This window comes from Felis catus, chromosome F1 (assembly GCF_018350175.1).
Source record: "Felis catus isolate Fca126 chromosome F1, F.catus_Fca126_mat1.0, whole genome shotgun sequence".
NCBI classification, from domain to species: Eukaryota; Metazoa; Chordata; class Mammalia; order Carnivora; family Felidae; genus Felis; species Felis catus.
The window spans coordinates 62,021,789-62,041,628 of NC_058384.1; the positions used below are offsets into that span (position 1 = coordinate 62,021,789).

General features: G+C 45.1%; 1 protein-coding gene across 1 annotated transcript in view; it reads left to right on the forward strand.

Moving 5' to 3' along the window:
* Positions 1-8,054, forward strand: part of RGS5 (regulator of G protein signaling 5) — a 52,056-nt gene extending 44,002 nt beyond the window's left edge. Inside the window, exon 5 of the mRNA XM_003999541.6 lies at positions 2,666-8,054. Within this exon, the coding sequence (XP_003999590.1) occupies positions 2,666-2,827 (162 nt within the window). The 3' untranslated portion in view covers positions 2,828-8,054. The remainder of the gene's footprint in view (positions 1-2,665) is intronic.
* The last annotated feature ends 11,786 nt before the right edge of the window (positions 8,055-19,840 follow it).

Sequence of the window (19,840 nt, forward strand, 5' to 3'; positions counted from 1 at the left end):
TTATTTGGTGGGGGGGGGGGGGGCGGGGGAGGGGCAGAGAGAAAGGGAGAGAGAGAATCCCAAGCAGGCTCCGTGCTGTCAGCGCAGAGCCCGACTCGGAGCTCCATCCCATGAACTGTGAGATCAGGACGTGAGCCAAAACCAAGAGTCGGACGCTTAGCCGACTGAGCCACCCAGGCGCCCCTGGCACTAAGATTTTAAAAAGAGAAATGGCCACGCATAGTTGAATGCGTGGATGATGTGGACATTGCCGATCGTCAAGCGATCATACCTGGTTACTGTGATCGTATTTTCCTGGCTCAGCAAACATGTGAACGTGTATCGGAACGATTCATTAGAGGGGGCCTGCGCACATAAAAGTAATAAAACCAGTAGAGGCTGCACGTCGCTGGATACAATGTGTTAGAGAGAAGTAAAGGCATCCCTTCTTTTTTTTTTTTTTTTTTTTTTATTTATTTTTGGGACAGAGAGAGACAGAGCATGAACGGGGGAGGGGCAGAGAGAGAGGGAGACACAGAATCGGAAACAGGCTCCAGGCTCCGAGCCATCTGCCCAGAGCCCGATGCGGGGCTCGAACTCACGGACCGCGAGATCGTGACCTGGTTGAAGTCGGGCGCTTAACCGACTGCGCCACCCAGGCGCCCTGAGGCATCCCTTCTTTTAAACATTAAGACTAGGAGAGCGTTTCATACTTTTTTGAAATTCAACCATTCTGTGTAGGGTTGCCTACCTAGCTCAGTATATATTCACGGTAAGAGAGGAAGAAGCATTGCTTTAGTGTGGCAAGAAGAATAAAACGAGGGGCATCTGGGTGTCCCAGTCAGTTAAGCCTCTGACTTCGGCTCAGGTCATGATCTCGAAGTTTGGGAGTTCGAGCCCTGGTGTTAGGCTCTGTGCTGACAGCTCAGAGCCTGGAGCCTGCTGCGGGTTCTGTGTCTCCCTCTCTCTTTGCCACTCCCCTGTTCATTCTCTCTCTCTCTCTCTCTCTCTGAATACAAATAAACACTAAAAAAAGAAAACATCAGACTCTCAATTTTGGCTCTGGTCATGATCTCACAGTTCGTGGGTTCGAGCTCCGCATCGGGCTCCATGCTCACAGTGTAGAGCCTGCTTGGGATTCTCTCTCTCTCTCTCTCTCTCTCTCTGCCCCTCTCCTGATCGCATTCCCTCTCTCAAAATAAGTAAACATTTTTTTAATTAAAAAAAAGAAGAAGAAAAGACTGGGAACAGAGAGGTATACATTACAGCGTCGCTTCCATCCTGTCCCTCCTGAGCGTTAGCGGGCATGTAACTTGACCTCACCGGGCTGGGGTCCCCACATGCAGAGTCAGGCCCTGGACCTCAGCTCTGAGGCTGTGCTGCATCGTTTCCTCCTGCAGAAAGCACTCCGGCCCCTCTCACCATGGAAAATCTTACCACAGTCTCAACTCCTTTTACCTTGGAGCTTGGGGCCCAGCTCACGCCCGCTGTCCGGCCCATCCTGGCCTGGCACTCTCCGCCAGGCTTTTGCCCCTGACTCTGCCTGCAGCCACACCCACATCCTCTGAGCGCAGAGAGCTTTTCCAGTGTCGAGGACCTCTAGCAGCCCAGGAGCGATCTAGGACACTTTGCGACGCTCCAATTCAGAACCGCTGGCCAATTTGGATTCTGTTTCTTTCTCTTTTACAGCCAGGTAGCTTAAGGGTCCTTAAAGCCCACGAGATGATGAGCAGCGAATCCTCCCAAGTCACACTCAGGCAGGCCCGTGCAGGGCTGTGCCCTGCACAATCCGGGGGACCATCCATCTGGCCCCTAATACGAACGGTGTCCCCCCCGGGGACTTGGGCGATGTGTCGCTAACTGCACGCAGGACATCAAGCCGCGACGCCTTCCAAGGCTGCAGTCTATTAGTGAAGGGCGACACTGCCTGGCTTTTTAATCTTCTCTCTCCCACTCGTGACCTGGAGCGAATCCCTCGCATTCTGCCCCTCGGTCGTAAGATGGACATGGCATCCTGCTCAGAGTGGTGAGGTTCAACGGGAGCCTCGACCCAGAGCCCGTAAGACTCACGTTCCTGGCAAAGAGCCTGTGTAGACCAAGCGCCCGATGAACACTAGCCGCTATTCTTATCATTTGTCAAAAACACTGTTGCCTGGTTTGTTCCGGGAAAGACCCCATTTCCTCGCTCTTCCAGATCCGTAAAAAAAGCTTCTGGATCCGGGTCAGAATTCCCTTCTCCTCTTCCCTGTCTCCATCAGGCGTGAAAGCACACGCGGCCGAAGGAAGGTTGAGGGATGAGGTGTCAGGACACGCGGATTCAAACTCTGAGTCTCTGACTCGTATGCACGCCTTAGCTCGGTGCCCTGGAGAAAGCCACTCAAGCTTTGCCTACACACGTTCTTGGGGTTCTGGTGAGGATTACAAGCCGTAAGCACGGTAGCTGCCGGTGGGATTCCGACACGTGCGTTATTTGGATCTTAAGCCGACTCGTGCATTTTTTAGAGTATCTCTTGCTTCACCCCACCGCCTATACAACAGAAATGACATTTCTTCTCACTTCTTAGGAGCCCCTTCCCCTCATGAGTTTATTGGTGACCAATTCCTGTCCCTCCCCACACCCCCCCCCAACCCCCCCATCAAATCCTGCCACCTGGGCTGACTCGTGACCCTGTTTCCCGGCCCGCAGGTGAATATCGATCACTTCACAAAGGACATCACAACGAAGAACCTGGTGGAACCGTCCCCGAGCAGCTTCGATGTGGCCCAGAAAAGAATCTATGCCCTGATGGAAAAGGATTCACTGCCTCGCTTTGTGCGCTCGGAGTTTTATCAGGAATTAATCAAGTAGTAATTTAGTCGGGCTGTGTGGATCATCCAGTGAGTTATTTCCTCTGTAATAACCCTGCATTTTCCAGCAATCTAATCTACATTAGCTTCCCATAGCTGCTTCGTTCGAAGATACCCAAACAGGGGAAAATCCCGGGTGGCGTTGTTGACTCTTTCTGTGCACATTATTTTGGATGTTTATCTAGTGTCCGAATGCCTTCCTCTCCCATTTCCTTCTTCCTGCCCCATTCTTAAGGATGTTGTTGTCAACGCTAATCACAGTCACAGGAAAATTCTGCTTATGGCAAGGAAACATAAGAATATGATACCGTAGAATGTGGGTCCATTTGGCTTAGGTAATGGATCTCTATCCACCCAGATTGGTACGAAAAAGAATGTGGATGTGGAAAGACCGATTTCAAATGAGATCCATTGATCTCATTTGTTGTTTTCATTCTGACCCAGGGGGAATTATCCCTCCATTTCTGACCTTGGTTACTAAAAGGTGGTAAGAATTTTATGAGGCAGCCATTATTTGATTTCTAAGCAAATACATTATTTAAAATATCAATCTTCCCTTTAGAGCCTCTTTGCATTGGCTGGAGATCACTAGCCAGAGATACAACCATAAATATGTTATGTTTATACAAAGTCAAGCTGCACACAATCCATATTGGTTCTTTCCTTGTACCTCTCTCATACCCCCCACCAAGTTACCAAATCTTGTATTAAATCAACAACCTGACAATGGAGTATTTAATAAATGTAAATATGCATCTAAGTACGTAGGCCCAAAGTTTCCATTTTCAAATTATTTTAAGCCCCTGTGAGTATAAAATTCCAAACTTTGCAACTCCACTCACGTAAAATACAACAGATGCTGTCCAGCGCGATTTCTCTTACCGCCACATCAGGAGAGCTATCCACTAAAATGGGAAAACTTTGCCAGGCCTACAAATGGCTAATTACCCTATGATGCCATCTGTTTATTTAGGGAATGGCGATTATCTTCAAAAGAACAAATTATCTTTAGAAAAATTAATTCGACCGCGGAGGCTTTCTGAGATAGCATTCCGAAGGACCCCACATTTTGCAAAACAATGTGATTTTTTACCAACTCCATCTCTCCCTGCCCTGTTTTGCTGCCCATGTTAGTGGGTTGTACTCATCTTCAAAGTGCACATTTATATCCTAACGTGACTTGCACACAGCTGATCGATAGGCCGTGGTATTTTTTAGTAGTTTTAAACTTGTAATTCCGTCTTTCGTTATTATAAGTCTCACTAGATTTTTTTCTTATCTCTAGTAGATTTAAGTAATGATTTACATAATTTAGTAATAAGGAGAATCAACCTAAACTATATTTGAAGCTAACCAGGAAGAGGATATTGAGTTAATTTGAAAAGAACTTGTTAAGGATTAATAAAATTCTGAAGTGTTTAAGGAGAAGATTACATTTAGTCTTGTATTTTCTCATTTTATTTCCCTTTCTCTTCCACACACTCCTAGTTTTCCATGTTTGTAGCCTGTTTATTCAATTACTTCCTGAGAATATCGTTACCATATCCTTCAGGCAAACACTGGCTGTTTTTGTTGGCTTTTCTCTAATTTTGCTATTTCAAAGGATACCATGCACTTCTGAATACTTGCTATTTATCTCACATTCTGAAAGTGGGCTGGACTAAGTGGGTCCACTGTCAACAGTTGCCAGTGTAGTAAGAGTCCACTTATAGGTGTAGACATTGCTCACTGCAGAGAAGCTTGTCATAAGCAGTCGACAGCTCTCACCGTGAGCATGGAGACATCCTCGCCATGTGCGTTTGTGTAGAAGTGACAGGCGACTCAGATCAAAAATTCCTGGTACTGCCTTCCTCAGCATCCGTCTACACTGTCCAGATTAGCATAAAATCTCCAGCCCTTGAGTTTCTCATGCAGCTAGAAATGGTAAGAACGCAAGGATCTAGGGGAGTTCCTGTCCTTGAATGCCAAAACATTTTTCAGAAAAATGTTCGTTGAATTCAAAATTCAGAATTTTTGATTCGCATTATTTGAAAGAGCCAAAGGGTTGCAAACGCTCAGAGAATCTACTAGATGTTCCAGAGCTCACCCAGATGGTTGATGTTGCACAGACCCAGATCAACTGGATTCACAGACTGCACGCCCTCTGGCGGTGGGGAGGACTTGTCTGTGGACGGTAAAAGGGAGGCCTTCACCTTTCCATAGGCTGAACTCAGGAGGCAGAGGGCAGGAAAAGCACCATGAGGGCAGGGCTGTGAAGGAAAATAAAAATGAATGCTTCCCAGCCAAACAACGACCTGTAATAGAGACATCTGTATATACTATTTTAAATTTAAAGTAGTATACACACACAATAGAAACTATTCTAACATATGAAATGAAAACATTGAAAGGAAAGTATCACAGCCCCAAATGAGAAAAGCAAACATATCAACATTGCCCTAAAAAAGTTCTTTGAAATCTTTGAAGTGTTTTTAAACTTAGACAAAAGAAAATTTAAAAAAAAAACCCACAGTGTTACTGGAAGTTTCCATGGTAACACAAAGAAAATAACATTCGTTTAATTCTGGGAACTTAGAAAAACTGGGATGATCCTTCCAGGAAAATAAAACCTGTGTAATGTCTGTGTCTCACTGCCTCCCCCTCCTCCCCCCGCCTCCCCCCTCCTCCCCACTTTTTCTTGAGTAAATTGCTGGGAAAGCGTGAAACTTAATGCAGGAGTCCTGTGGTGCTTCGGTTCTCCCTCCCTTGTGAAAATGTAGCTACAGTTGTAAGTGATCTGGGATGTACAGAGGTAGCGGAACCAAACTGTGGTCAATGCGAAGAGGCAGCTACGCCTCTCCTTCTTGAAGGAAACCTAAGATGAGGCCAGGGAATAGCCCGCAACCTAACTTTCTCTGCCTAGGTTTGATACAGTTTGGGCTTGGTGTCAGATTACGGTCCCAACTGGACCAGAATAAAGACATAGACTGTTGATTCTAGAGGAAATTAGGAGGCTGTGTTTATCTACCAAAGCAGTACTTGTTCACGCAAGCGACCCCCTACACACACACACACACACACACACACACACACACACGCCCTTGCCTTCTCCTGGCTAGACCTTCTGAAATGCAGAACTGAGACATTTCAATCACTGTGCTTTCACATCAATAGCATCAATTGTATGGAAATGTTCTGTGCCTCACCCCCCCACACCCACGGAGGGTGGGGGAGGGAGGGACTCCAGTTCTCTAGCGAATGAGCTCTCTGCTCTCCTCTCCGTAGATTTCAGTTTTTCGTGCCTAATGAGAAAAAATTGGTGAAAGGAACTGTTTTTATGTTTATCCTCTACAAATATGTAGCTTTGCTTGGTTGCTGTGTGCTCTCTCTCTACTCCCTTTGGGTAGGATGGTGTTACCAACTGCCTCCCAAAGAATAACAAGTGTTTGGAATGTTTGGAAGTTTCCATAAAACCTTGAGCATCAGCAGATCAACCGATCCACCAACAATAATTCTCTGCCAGGGCTTTGTCATCTGTCCCATCACAGATTAGATAATAAAAAGTGTTTAAAGGGAAATTCTCTATTTCAGGGAAAAGATTTTTTTATCCCTGAAATCATTCCCTCCAGCAATCCAAACATTTCCTGTTTCAGGGAATTTAGCAAGTCTGGGAGATAAAGGCCCAGGAGAAGAAAAGGGAGAGAGGACAGAGGGCCGCTCGGTGAAGCAATAAGTGCCCAGGCCTATAAAGTTAATCCATTTCCTAGGAAACATTTAAGAATAGCTCCTCTTGACCAAAACCAAACCATTTCTTTCTGTCATCAACACGATTTGCGGAAAGGCATTTCCTGACTCACAGTGCAGCTCAATGAGAAACTTCCTCTTAAAATCCTAGGGAGTCTCACGGAGCGCCTGGGTGGCTCAGTCGGTTGAGTTTCCGACTCGGACTCAGGTCATGATCTCATGGTTTATGGGTTTGAGCCCCGCATCGGATTCTGCGTCTCCCTCTCTCTCTCTGCCCCTCCCCAGCTCATACTCGCATGCTCTCTCTCTCTCTCTTTCTCAAAAATAAATAAATATTAAAAGAAATTTTAAAACAATCAAATCAAATCCGAGGCAGTCTTGATTAGAGGGAAGAATCAATATGGTGGATCTGCTGTCCCCACTTGGCTCACCTGCGCCAGGGAGCAGAGAGTGGAGAACTGGGTTTCTAACATCCAAACGTCTAAACCCAAGAGCCAGGCAACTCTATGTAGGTTCCAGACGTGAGGTCTTCACTACAGCCCGACTGGATCGTCATTACACTTCTCTGGTTGTCTGGTCTCCTCATTCTATGAGACAAGTATGTACCTAACGGTTTTCTTCGAGGAGGCCGAACTGCTGCTTGTGTCAAACATACTTTCATGCAAATGGGGCGTCTGGTAGACCAGAGTCATCGATACCCAAAGAAAGGCTTTCCCCAGCCTCAATGAGCCATCCTGGAACTGAAAAGATTCTTCCAACTGAGGGGACATTTGCAGCTTTGAATGGAGACTCAGAGCAGAGAGTGAAGGGGGGAAAAAAATCTTTGAAATATTATCCTCACCTCACAGCTGAATAACAATAATAATCTTCTTATCTGATTTTTCTAGTAGAGAAGATACGCATCAAACTTTTTCATATCCGGTTTAAGAAGCCTCTTGCAAGGTACTAGTTGTCTCCTGAGGTATTTTCCCTCCCCACCTCACACCTATACCTTCCCTTCTTCTCTTCCCCCCCACCCCCGTAAGAGGAAACATTTAAAATAGGTGAGTGTAACCACAATCTTGTAATAACCGATATGTTAAAAGCATTTAATTAACTGTCTAAGGAAATGTGTGAGCAAAGGGATATGCTGAGAAATTTTCCAATGGAGGGAAATTATCTGGATCATTTTTTGCCAAAAGTTTTATATATATATATATATATATATATATATATATATATATTATATAGTATCAGGGCATGGGAGAACTGAATTTTTAAAAATTGCTGGAGCTTACAACTCATCTCCAGGAGAGACAGAGAGGAGGAGAAATGAAAGGCTGGAAATGCATCTGTCAGCACTTATCCCATAGGTTTTTCATGTAGAAACGGTTGTGTTTATCTTCTGATTTTGTATGCAATATGTTGTGTACTATGCGACTCACCCTTCTTGATAAATAAAGCACTCAATATGTGTCTGTAACCATGATCACATACATTTTATTAAACATATATCTGTATCGCAACCTCCTGTGAGTCCTTCTTGACTCCTGCGTACGTTTGCTGTGAACTTGCCCCTTAAGATAGGCTTCTTTGTTCACTATCCTCGTGACACCAGGTGAGTACTCCTTCCATTGGGATGATCCTTATCCTAACAAGCATCGATTCTAATATAGCCTGCCAGCAAAACTCAGAAAAGGAGATACAAAGTGACCCAGCCTCGTGCACTCCGTTGACCCCTTTCCCTTGCATTCGAATGACAACTTCTTGACCTTGCTGTTCACTGTTAGAACAAAGCCCATGATACCGTTTGGATCCTGCAGTTTGGGGTGAGTATCATCATTCCTTTCTCCCCTTGCCCTCGTGAAAGAGCTGAGATCCCGGTGCCTTGGCAAGCAGCTCAATTCTATGACCTTAGACTTGGTGTTCGGATGGTGTAGGTAATGGGCTGAAATTAATCAACTAGAGGGGTGGGGACTGGGGAATGGGGAAAGTTTGCATACAGAAAGAAGCATAAACGGGAGAAGATTTGCAGGGAGAGACAATGATGAGAATGCGTGTGTGTGGGAATGAGAGCGATTGGGAGAGAAACTGAAGAGAATGTCTGTCCTGGTCTCTGACAGTTTCCTCGGTCTCCTTCCAAGTCCCCACGAAGCCTAACTCCATTTACTGTAGATGCAATGGCCCCGAGTCATTTCATTACCACCTAATCTCCCCTTTAATTATCTGGGATGCGTTTCTGGGAGTTTCCGTCAAGAAGTATTACTAGAGGAAAGACCGTTGATACGTTTTTTTCCCCCGTGGAGAAGAAGTGATGTTCTCAGGATCGCTATGAATTAGTGGCAGAACAGACTTAGAGGTCAGAGTGACTGCCTCTCAGGCTCCTGTTTGTTCTACTAGACCAAAGCAACCACGTGCGATCCCTCACAGCATTAGGTTACTAGTTCTTACTTGAGTAGAACAGACTATACCAATACTGCCCAAGTGCGAGTCCATGCTCTTATCTGTCAGTGAGATAAGCCAAGTTCTCCAAGCTATATGAGCTCTCAAGCACATTTTCCTACTTTTGCATTTTTAAATCAGTAGTATCTTGAAAACCATTTTGCTCATAAACCACTTTCCAAATCTTACCTTACACCTTCTCAGATAGCTTCCCAATGCCTCCGTGCACCTTTCATTTGAATGAGTCTCATCGGGTGAATTCCTGGTCCAGTTTCCAGGCTTTTCCATTTTGGGGTCAAGTCCTACCCTCTCAATGTTATAACTTGTTAAAAACTGTGGATGAAAATGTTATTAGAAAGCAAAGCTTATGAGGAGGCCGCCACTGCTTAATCTTTGGTAGCCAGGGCCCATTGATGTTCCCTTATTTCTTATAAGTGAATATTTATTTTGACCGCTTTTCGTTTAGCGGCTAAAGCCATCACTTTTATACCTACTTGCGTTTCTCCAACGATTCTGCTGAGAATGAGAAGAGAGTGATGAAGGAAGAATCCAGATTCAGGAAATGTCAGCCTTGGAATAGACATTACAAATGCCGTCTTATGTTCAGGATGAAAGTGTAGTCTTCCCCACTCTGCAAAGTTCTTCTTCAGCTAAGATGTCAGCAGCTGGGAGACAACCCTTGAGAGCAAAGGGGGCGTCCGCTTGCCTAAGGAAGTCGGATTGCCCTGGGTGATCAGTCCAGTCCAGCTGTCACACACGAAAAACTGCTCTGCCATCCTAAGAAACTGTGCTTCCCAATCTTCATTTTAAAGATGAGGACATTGAGGCCCATGGAGGTGAAATGATTTGCCCGAAGTTACACATCTGGATAAATAGCATGCATCTTACGGATGCGCTGATTCCCAGTCTGGGGTATTTTTCCTATGGAGTGAAATTCATGGTATGCCTCCTTCACGTATCTATAAGAGTGAGTGTTCTTAAAGTTGAAATCAATGAACTGTAAGACACTAGAGAAATGAGAAGGTAGGGCTGGCCCCGAAAAGCTGTGCTTTTCAAAAGTATCCAGCTTTCCTCTATCTCTGTAATAATTTTCTCAATCATGTGTCCTTTTGGGTTAACAAAGTGCTCATCAAAAGGCAAAATGCCCTCTTAGAAAGTTACCAGCTATTCAATGCTAATGTGAATGAATCCAATGGGGTGAGACACATTACTAATTTCTCAAAACCTTCCTGAACACAGCCAGAGGGAAAGCGTGTTTTGATTGAGGGAGGAGATCTATCTTTTATAATCTTATTTTTTGAAATCTGCTCAACCCTCCATGTTCTACATGGCCCCATTCCCTGACAGCTCGAGGTAATAAGCCAAGATTTACGAACGCAAAACAGTCTTTTATCCAAATATTCTAGCAGCTATTACGTATTGTTTTATTCTTTACCTGGATTTGAAGAACTGGCAAGGTCATCATGCTATGGATCTCAACTACCATTTAGCGTTTATTCCATTTTGTTGAGCTTTGTCCATCCTGTGAGTGATCTCCCTTAAATGCAAATTCTCCTACGAGGAATAACACACCAAATCTTTAACAGCTTTAACGGCAAGGGAGAACACAGCTTATCTGATCACGTCACTCCTCTTAGGATTTATCTGGTCGTGTTATTTCTCTGTTTAAAACCTTTCAATGGCCTTTCATGCTCTTCGGCCTCCCAGAATGCCTGGCCCAAGAGTAGAGCTTGTACACACTTATGTGCACCCTTCACCATCCATTGATTTACATCTCATGTTTCTATGTATTATTTCAATACTCGAGTCTTGAAAGGCAAAGTACAAATTTCACTTAAAGCATCCCTCGATGTCTATCAGCTTGTCATTTCCGATATTCGACATTAACAAATTTAAGTCAGTTAAGCGTCCGACTCTTGATTTCAGCTCAGGTCCTAATCTCACGGTTTTGTGGGATTGAGCCCCGCGTTGGGTTCCGCGCTGACAACGTAGAGCCAGCTTGGGATTCTCTCTCGCCCTCTCTTTCTGCCCCTCCCCAGCTCATGCGTGCTCCCCACCCCTCTCAAATTAAATAAATACACTTAAAAAACATAACTAATTAATTACATGACAGATAATAACATAACCACTACTCTTACATGGGATGCCCTCAAAAATTACTCTTAATCTTAGAAGTTTCTTTGAACTCTAAGATTTTGACCGCCGCTGCCCTAGAGGGCATCCTAGATCCTCAGCCTAATACATAAAGGTCTCTGAACCAGCCTTTCACACCATCTTGCAGAACTCCAAGAGCACCGTGCCGTCTCATGCTCTAGACCTCAGCGAGGCAATCCCTCTTACAATACCCGCTCTATCTCACCTAGCTAACACCTACGCATTTAAGAATTAGAGCACAGACATCATCTTCCCCAGGGAGGCTTTCTTCGTACCCATCAGATCCCACTTAACTAAAGGGGGTGACATTCCTCTGATCTGGCATGCTTCCACTAAAGACGCGTCCCTACCAATTGGATAAGATGATTGTGTGGAAGACTTAGGCACTTCTCTTCTTTGAAGAGTGTTGCAAAAGCAAAAAGTTCTGTTACTGTAACTTCTGAAAAAGTCTGGACGTGAAAACTTCCAGACACCCCTCTTCTCCCAAGTTCCTAGGGTAGGCCCAGGGTTAGGGGGAGTTAACTGGAGATTTAAATTCTGGTGGCAGGAAACAATCTCCCTCCCACATCCCAAAACTTTTGCTGTCCAATGTGATACATGCCAAGTCGGAAAAGGGGGCAGACTGGCACCACGGCAGACAGGAGGCTGGTGGGACCTCACCTACCTCAGACCCCTCCAGGCAGGTGGCCACCTACCTTACCTTCGTCAAGGTAGCCATCCACTGAACTTCTTTGCTCTGTGGCTTTCTTCCTTTTCTGTACAAGGGGATCACGCACCTCTCATGTTCTTTATCCTTGTACATCCCCATCTTGCTAACCATTAAAAAAATGGTGAGAAAAAAAGAGTTATTCTTGATTATTTTATGGCAGATAGCTCTTGTGACTTTCTATCCTAATACCATTTACTATAATTTCTGCCTCACCTTCGGAGATAGGAAGGTACTGGGGTCTAATCTTACCCCTTTGAAACTGCACTTTATTCCTGTAAAAAGGTTTAATGGCACTTGGGGATTGTATGTCTCTTATCTTGACAAATCTTCCCAGCTCTGTCCTTCTAGAATTACTAAGAATAGATAAAAGAAGAAAAAAAGGGTATATTTTTAGCTTGTGCGAGGGGCCTTCTATTTTATTTATCAGCTATCTATAAAGTGTCTGCATCATGACGATAAAGGCATTTGAAATCCAAATGAAAGCATTTGTTCAGATCTTAGCTCCTCAACAGGAAACAGGGTTATAAGAGATTCCAAAGATACAGATGGCATATTTTGGTAAAAACTAAATCAATGTCCCTTTGAACTGTAAGTGCAGACTTCAGAAAATCATGTGTAGATAATATTAGGCTTTAGAGCTGGGGGGAAAAAAATGGCTTTTCTAGTTAGGATCATCATTTCTCTCCAGTCGGTTCAGTACGTGTGGCTTAGAGTCACAAAATTTGAGCTGTAGGCTTTTGGTTCTTCCTCTAGTCCGTCTTGAGCAGCGTGAATAATTCCCGGAGCCTCTGTGCGCTCACCTACAAAAATGGGGCTACCTAGATTTTCCAACAGAGACTCAATGAGGAGTAAATGAAATCATATGTATGAAATGACTTTGTAACCTGTAAAATAAAATCTCAGATCCTCATTCAGGTCAATTTGTTTCCCGTTATATCTTGCTGATGTGAATCATCAGGAGCATGATCAGAGAAAGTAGGCATTTCCTTCCGTATCACCAAGAGAGACAGCGAGATGACAGTATGTCCTCATTTCTACCCCTTGCCCTTTCCCCAGCCAGTTTCGGACTGTGATACGGAGAAAGGCTTGGGCCCCTTTTCATTCCTTGGTGTCCTTATGTCCTGAGAGTCTAGACTATAGCCAAGTGACACAGAATCAGGTTCAGTTAACTGGTCTACCAAATATCTACTTGAGCTCTTCTGGTTTCTTTAGTACCACAGTCTTCTCGATGACCTAATACTAACTCATGTTTGTATAGCTTTTTCTTACCTTATTTCACCTGATTGTCCTCATAACTCCATGAGGTGGTCCAAGTAGGTACGATTAAAACATTCACTTCACATATGATAAGTCTGAGCCTCATGAGATATAAAGGACGTGTCAAGGTCACACAGTTAACATCAGCAGAGCTGAGCCTAGGGTATGGGTCTTCTGGCTTTGGTCCCTGGAGGTCCTTTTTTTAATTCCAGACTGCAGTATGCTGTTAACAAACTCGGCACTGAAGCATCTTGTCAGGCTTGGTCAAAGAGCAAATGACCTTGAATAATACCTGTGGGCTCTTTATTGAAGATTCACGGAGGAATGTGTATCTATGTGCAGGGAAATGTGATCTTTCTTTTAAAATTCGTTACTTCATTAACACTAATAAAGTCACAGCTTATCTGAGAAGATGAGAAGGATGCAGGGTTTTCCTTCAGTCTGTGGTCTGGCCTATTTACAAAGCCTCTGCCTGGTTTCTTTGTTGAAAAAGGTGTTTGACCACGGCCAGCTGGGTCCTCTGTGGCCTTTCCCCCAACCTGGGATTCTTGACTGGTATCTGAGGTTGTATACTTTCGTGTCCACAGGGAAAGCCTGATACTGTCTCGTCCTGCGTGTGGTTCGATTGCTTTGGTGACTTCTCCCATCTGTAAGTTTCCTTTAAACTTTCGATTCGTTTCCACGTGTGTGATTACATTAGCTTCTCACTTCTGATCTCTTTCCCTTCAGAATCTTTGTACCTATTCTGTCTCTGGTGTCTCACTATCCTATTTTGGGATTAAATTATACCATTTATGCCTGGATTTATTCCTTAAATATGTTTTTTTAATTCTTCTTTGCTATCTTGTAACTCTTCTGCTACTTCTTTCTAATTTTTATAATATAGCTTCCTTCTTACTCCAAATATAATTTGTTTCTATTTTTGGCAGATACACACGTAATTTTCGTAATTTTATGATGCAAGAATTTCTTCCCCATTGGTTCTTTTTTAAGTTTATTTATTTTGAGAGAAAGAGAGAGCATATGAGTGAATGGGAGGGGCAGAGAGAGAGAGAGAGAGAGGGAGAGAGAGAGAATCCCAAGCGGACTCTGCACGGAGCCTGATGCAGGACTCGAACCCATGAAACTGTGAGATCATGACCTGAGCAGAAATCGGGAATCGGAGGCTTAACCGACTGAGCCAGGAGGTGCCCTGCTCCATTTGGTCTTATGAGGAACTAACACTCAGAGACATTCAGCGATGAGCTCAAGGCCACGCAGCCAGAAAGGGGCCAAGAGAGGATGCAAGGTGGCTACGGATTTGTGTCTTCCTTTTCCTTCCCTCCCTTGATTTTCTTTCTTCTCCCTTCAACTTCAGTCCAGATCGTCTTACCCCAAAGGAGGCCCGGATTTTCTCCTTCACGTCTTCAGAGGCATGGGATGCCACACGCAGGGCACAGCCTCTGTGTCCCTTCCCCTAAAACATCCGGTTTGTGCTGTTAAGCCACACCACTGTGGAATCCAACCGAACCCTGCCCGCCCCCAGTCCTCTCTTATCAACCACAGACCATCACCCCTGGGGCCCTGAAGAATTCATATATATATATATATACTTTTTTACATTTATTTATTTTTGACACAGAGAGAGACAGAGCACGAATGGGGGAGGGTCAGAGAGAGAGGGAGACACAGAATCCGAAGCAGGCCCCTGGTTCTGAGCTGTCAGCACAGAGCCCGATGCCGGGCTTGAAATCATAGACTGCAAGATCATGACCTGGGCTGAAGTCGGCCGCTTAACCGACTGAGCCACCCAGGTGCCCCAAGAATTCATATTTTTTTTAAGCACAAGGAAGGAAGAATCTAGCAACCCGAGGTCACAGAGATCTTCTGAGACAGCTGCCATTCCAAATACCCTACTTGGTCTTTCCCCAAAGGTATACTCGTCAGACCATGTGTTCCGGTTTGGGGCTCAGAAAATAGATGTACTCCAACTAAGCTGTAATTCAGCTGACAGACCAGGTTTGTATAACCCTAGTAAGGCGACAGCCGCTGTAGCAACATTGATTCCTAAGCATCAAAGCCCAAACAGCTGAATTTTCTAGATCCTGAAGGATCACCCGAACAAGTCACATAGTGTCTAAGAAATTTTCTCTTAGTAAGTGATGGTCTCGGGGCGCCTGGGTAGCTCAGGCGGTTAAGTGTCCGACTTAGGCTCAGGTCACGATCCTACGGTTTGTGAGTTTGAGCCCCGCATCGGGCTCACTGCTATCAGCGCAGAGCCCGCTTCAGACCCCCTGTCCCCCGCCCCCGCTCTTCCCCCACTCACGCTCTCTCTCAAAAATAACTAAAACATTTAAGAATAAAAGAACATGATAGCCTAATAGGATAAATACAAAGATCCTGACCTGATCCTTCCGAACATCATTGCTTATGAAGCCTTCGGTTGCACTTCAGGCAAAGTCAGGGGCTTCCTGGTTCTCTGCACGTTAACACTTTGTTCTGAACTTGATTGCAGCAGTCATGACAGCTGTTCAAGATACATGTATTTACTGAGTCCTATGTGCCAGTCCTCTGCTGTTAGGAATATAAACATGAATTAAACCTAGTCCCTGGTCCCCAAAGGGTTTGGGATCTAGTTGGGGGATGCACTGCATAAACAGAATTCCAAAAGAAGGTGATGAGTGGCATGCTAGGCATCACAAATGTGGGCTCTAGAAAGAACCCGAGGGGCGCCTGGGTGGCTCAGTCGGTTGAGCGTCCGACTTCGGCTCAGGTCACCATCTGGCGGTTGACGAGTGCGAGCCCCGCATCCGGCTCTGTGCCGACATCTCCGAGCCTAGAGCCTGTTTCAGATTCTGTGTCTCCCTCTCTCTCTGCACCTTCCCCGCTCATGCTCTGTCTCCCTCTCTCTCTCTTAAAAATAAATGTAAACATTAAAAAAAAATTAACAGAAGGAATCCCAGCTCTGTGTGGTACAGCACAGTGGGAGAGAGTGATCGTGTTCTGCTGCCACACTACCCTCTCGTCTTCTCCCTGAAGGAGTTCATCGGCCACGTGCCGCACCGTAGACAGCCACACCAGTCCTCCTCACTACCAAGTGCCACCCCTCCTCCGTGCCTGCAGAACCTTGCCTCATTCTCACCCGCGTGAGCCTTCGAGACTTAACTGGAGGGTCGTTCACGAACGGAGACGTTCTGACCACACTCCCTCCAAAATAAGATGCATTTCTTTTACTTCGTCCTTTCTCCCTAAAATAATAATAACATAATAATAAACATAATCAATAACGTGAAAAGAATAATTCTTTGTACCAAAAGATACACGTTTTGGCACATACTCTCTGTCCATTACCACAATAACCCCAAGAAATAAACACGAGGTACTTGTTGAGAAAAGAGGGAGTTAGTGACTTGCCCAAGGTGGCGGTGTTTCTTGCGTCCATCTAGACTATGAACCCGTGTCTTGTTCAATTACGTAACCCAAGGATGTAGGGCAGGACAGTGCTGCTGCGAAATTGTATTCTCGAAAGATACTTGTGGAACCAACGAATGAATGAATGAATGACAAAAGTGAAGTCCACTTGATCTCCACCGCAACTCAGTGAGGCAGGAAAAGGAGTCACAATTATCTCCATTTTACAGTTGAGGAAGCAGCCCAGGGACATTAAGTGATCTGCCCAGGTCCTACCAGCGGAAAGGAAGAGACACACATACCTGTCACGATTCCAGGTCCAAGATGCATACACTTCCACGCCCCCTGCTCAAAGCGGCACTTCCTGGGATGCCCTTTCCCGAGCCTCCCACACGTCCAGTGCAGAGTGGAGTTCTGCTGAGTCATGTCAACGCTAAAAACCAAGCTGAGTTCTAGGACTTCGTGATTTGTGACCTCCTGCCCCCTAGAACACGGAGTTTTATGTTCATTAATCACAAACCTTCAGCGGTCACACACTGCTCGCAATTCTGGGTCTTCAGGAAACAGTCCTGGCTGAGAAGGATTCCCTTGGTACAGAGTAAATGGCATCAGATCAAAACACTTTTGCCCCACACCACCCCTCACCCCGTTCTGGCCACGAAGTCACAACTAAAGGAAGGTTTAGAAACTCTTGTACTACTTTCTGTGGGCTTTGAGAAGGTGATAATTGGCAACCCGCTCCTCCCAGACAACTGGCTCAAGGATTTGTATCATTGTCTACCAATTTTGTGGCAAAATTTTCCCCAAGTTGCACTAGAAGTTCAAAGCCATGTCATTGGATAAGGCGAATCCTGTTATACAAAAACTCCTATAGAGAATTAAAATATTCCTGTAATTCGGGAATAAGGTTACATCAGTCATTCCCGGAAATTGGCACCTCAGATGGCAGATTGCGTTAGTTTTTTGTTTTTCACTATAACAAGGTAAGTTATATGGCACAGAACAGAGTTGGGGATTTTGTGGTTGTTGTATTAGGGATTAGACATGGACGTAAAATGGAGGAGAACGAAATCAAGCTGATCCCACACACTTAAGCAGAAGTCCACAGGGAAAGACGGGAACCTGTGCCTCTGGTCCAGGTGGTGAGGGTGTCCCGTGGGAGCCAGGCCCTTTCATCACAGGGTAAATACCAGCACCTGACTCAGCAAGTGGAGTGAGGCAGAGGGAGGATCCGGGGAGAAAACCGGGAAGACTGAAATAAAACAAAAGCATTTACAGTAAAACCTTGGCATGAATGTATAATTCATTCCAGAAACATGCTCATAATCTAAAGCACTTGTGCATCAAAGCGAATTTCCCCATAAGAAATAATGGAAACTCAGAGGATTTGTTCCTCGACCCAAAAATAGTCACAAAAATTATTATAATACTGTAATATAATACAAAATAATAACAAAAATACAAAATATAAAGAAAAACAAACTAGTAAACCTGCACTTACCTTTGAAAATCTTCATGGCTGGTGTGAGGGAGACGAGAGAGGAGGATTATCGTGTAGGACGACTTTCACTACCGCTAATGGAGTCACTGCTATCTATTGGCTCAGCGGAATCCTTTTCTGGGTGGGGGCCATTGTATACGCTCGCACGGGTGTTGACTACAGCAAAGTATTAATAAACTCTTGTCATATTCTCTATTTAATGTAACTGGCAATGGGGCAGCAAAGGAAAGGGTGTATATCTGCAGACAGCCCGACCTAGCAGGAAGCAAAGCATTCCTAAGCTTACTCTTGGATGGAAAAGCAAAGAACTGTCCATAGGTGCTCTGAAGTGACAAAAAATACACAAGTGCCAGTTGCGGGCACCTTCCAACATTCTGAAAAGTCACTGATTTCTGCCAAACATTGCAGCCTGAGACGGAGCATCTGAGCATGGAGACGATCACCCACAACCCCACAGCGAGAGAGAGAGAGAGAAAGAGAGAGAGAGAGAGAGAGAGAGAGAGAGAGAGAGAGAGAGAGAACCATTGGCTCAATTGTGATCATGTCACGTTCGACATCATGTGCTACTTGCGTTGCAAGACATCGTTCGTTTATCAAGTTAAAATGTATCAGAAATGTTTGCTCCTCTTCTGGAACACTAGCAGAACAAGTTACTCACAAGCCAAGGTTTTACTCTATTTGGGATCTCAGAATTTGGGGAGCACAGATTTGGGGAGCAACCCAAATTGTGTCCTCCTCGGGAGCAAAAGCCAGGGGTTCTTAAAGACAAAGGGGGAACGCTTGCATATGTTGTTTGCAAAGAGTTTTGATTGGTGTTGGTGGCAGAAAACCAATCTTGGCTAAACGTAATTGATCCCCAGGGCTCGCACTAAGCAAAAGTCTGCCAGTCTAGCGAGTTGCAGATGCCCGTGTAGAGTCCTTGCAATATTTGCCATTTGACACAGTTCAAAAGTTCACGGTTCCATCAGGTGAGGACATGCACCTCCTTAACGGCCTCTCGGCTCCATTTTAAAACCCCTTGACATAAGTGACTCCATTTTATTTCACCTGTTACAGGGGTTGGCATAGCAATTTCAGGCCCACCTGCTGCCTCAGCCAAAGAGGGCGGCCGGCAGATAAGCGTCCATGTGTGTGAGCCACTGTGGCTGCTTCTCTGCTTCCACCCTTCCACACAGGATCTCTCTCGGAGCCCCCTCTACCCAGAAACACACAGGGAAGGGAGTTCTGAGAAACGTAGCTCACCCTGACCAAGGTGAGACATGGCAAAACCACCAGATTTCACCCCTGGTCAGCTTGGCTCCCATGCACATCTCCTTGAGTCATATTTATTCTCCAGCGCCTGTGCTCATGTTGGGGTGGGTGGGTTACTTTTACATTATGCAGAACCATCTGTAAGTCGGGCTCAAGTTTTTTCTTCCTTCGTCAACTGGTCATTGGTAGAGCTCCAAGAGAAAAGTGATGTGAGCTAAGAGGGCAAGAAGATAATGCATTAGGAGAAGGGCCTTGAGCATTTGGGCTACTTCCTCATGTTCCTTTTTTGTGCCTTCAGGGTCTGCCCGAGCGCTAGCTCATGTATCACTTCCATTTGGCGATGAAGTGCTGCTATCCACATCTAACTTTATGGGTTGGGGGGGTCAGATAATTCCCAAGTCATGACGGGAAGCTTAGTTCACATGGTAATGTTGTGGCCAGGGCCAAGCATTCATTGTCTACTAAGGCCTTGCAGCAAACTAAAATGTTATGGGCAGATGATGGCATGACTGCATCCAAACCCAGACATCTTCTCTGCCATTCACTCATAAGGGCCTGACAAATGCTCCAAACAGCATCTCTATCTACCGCTGACATTTCAAGTACCA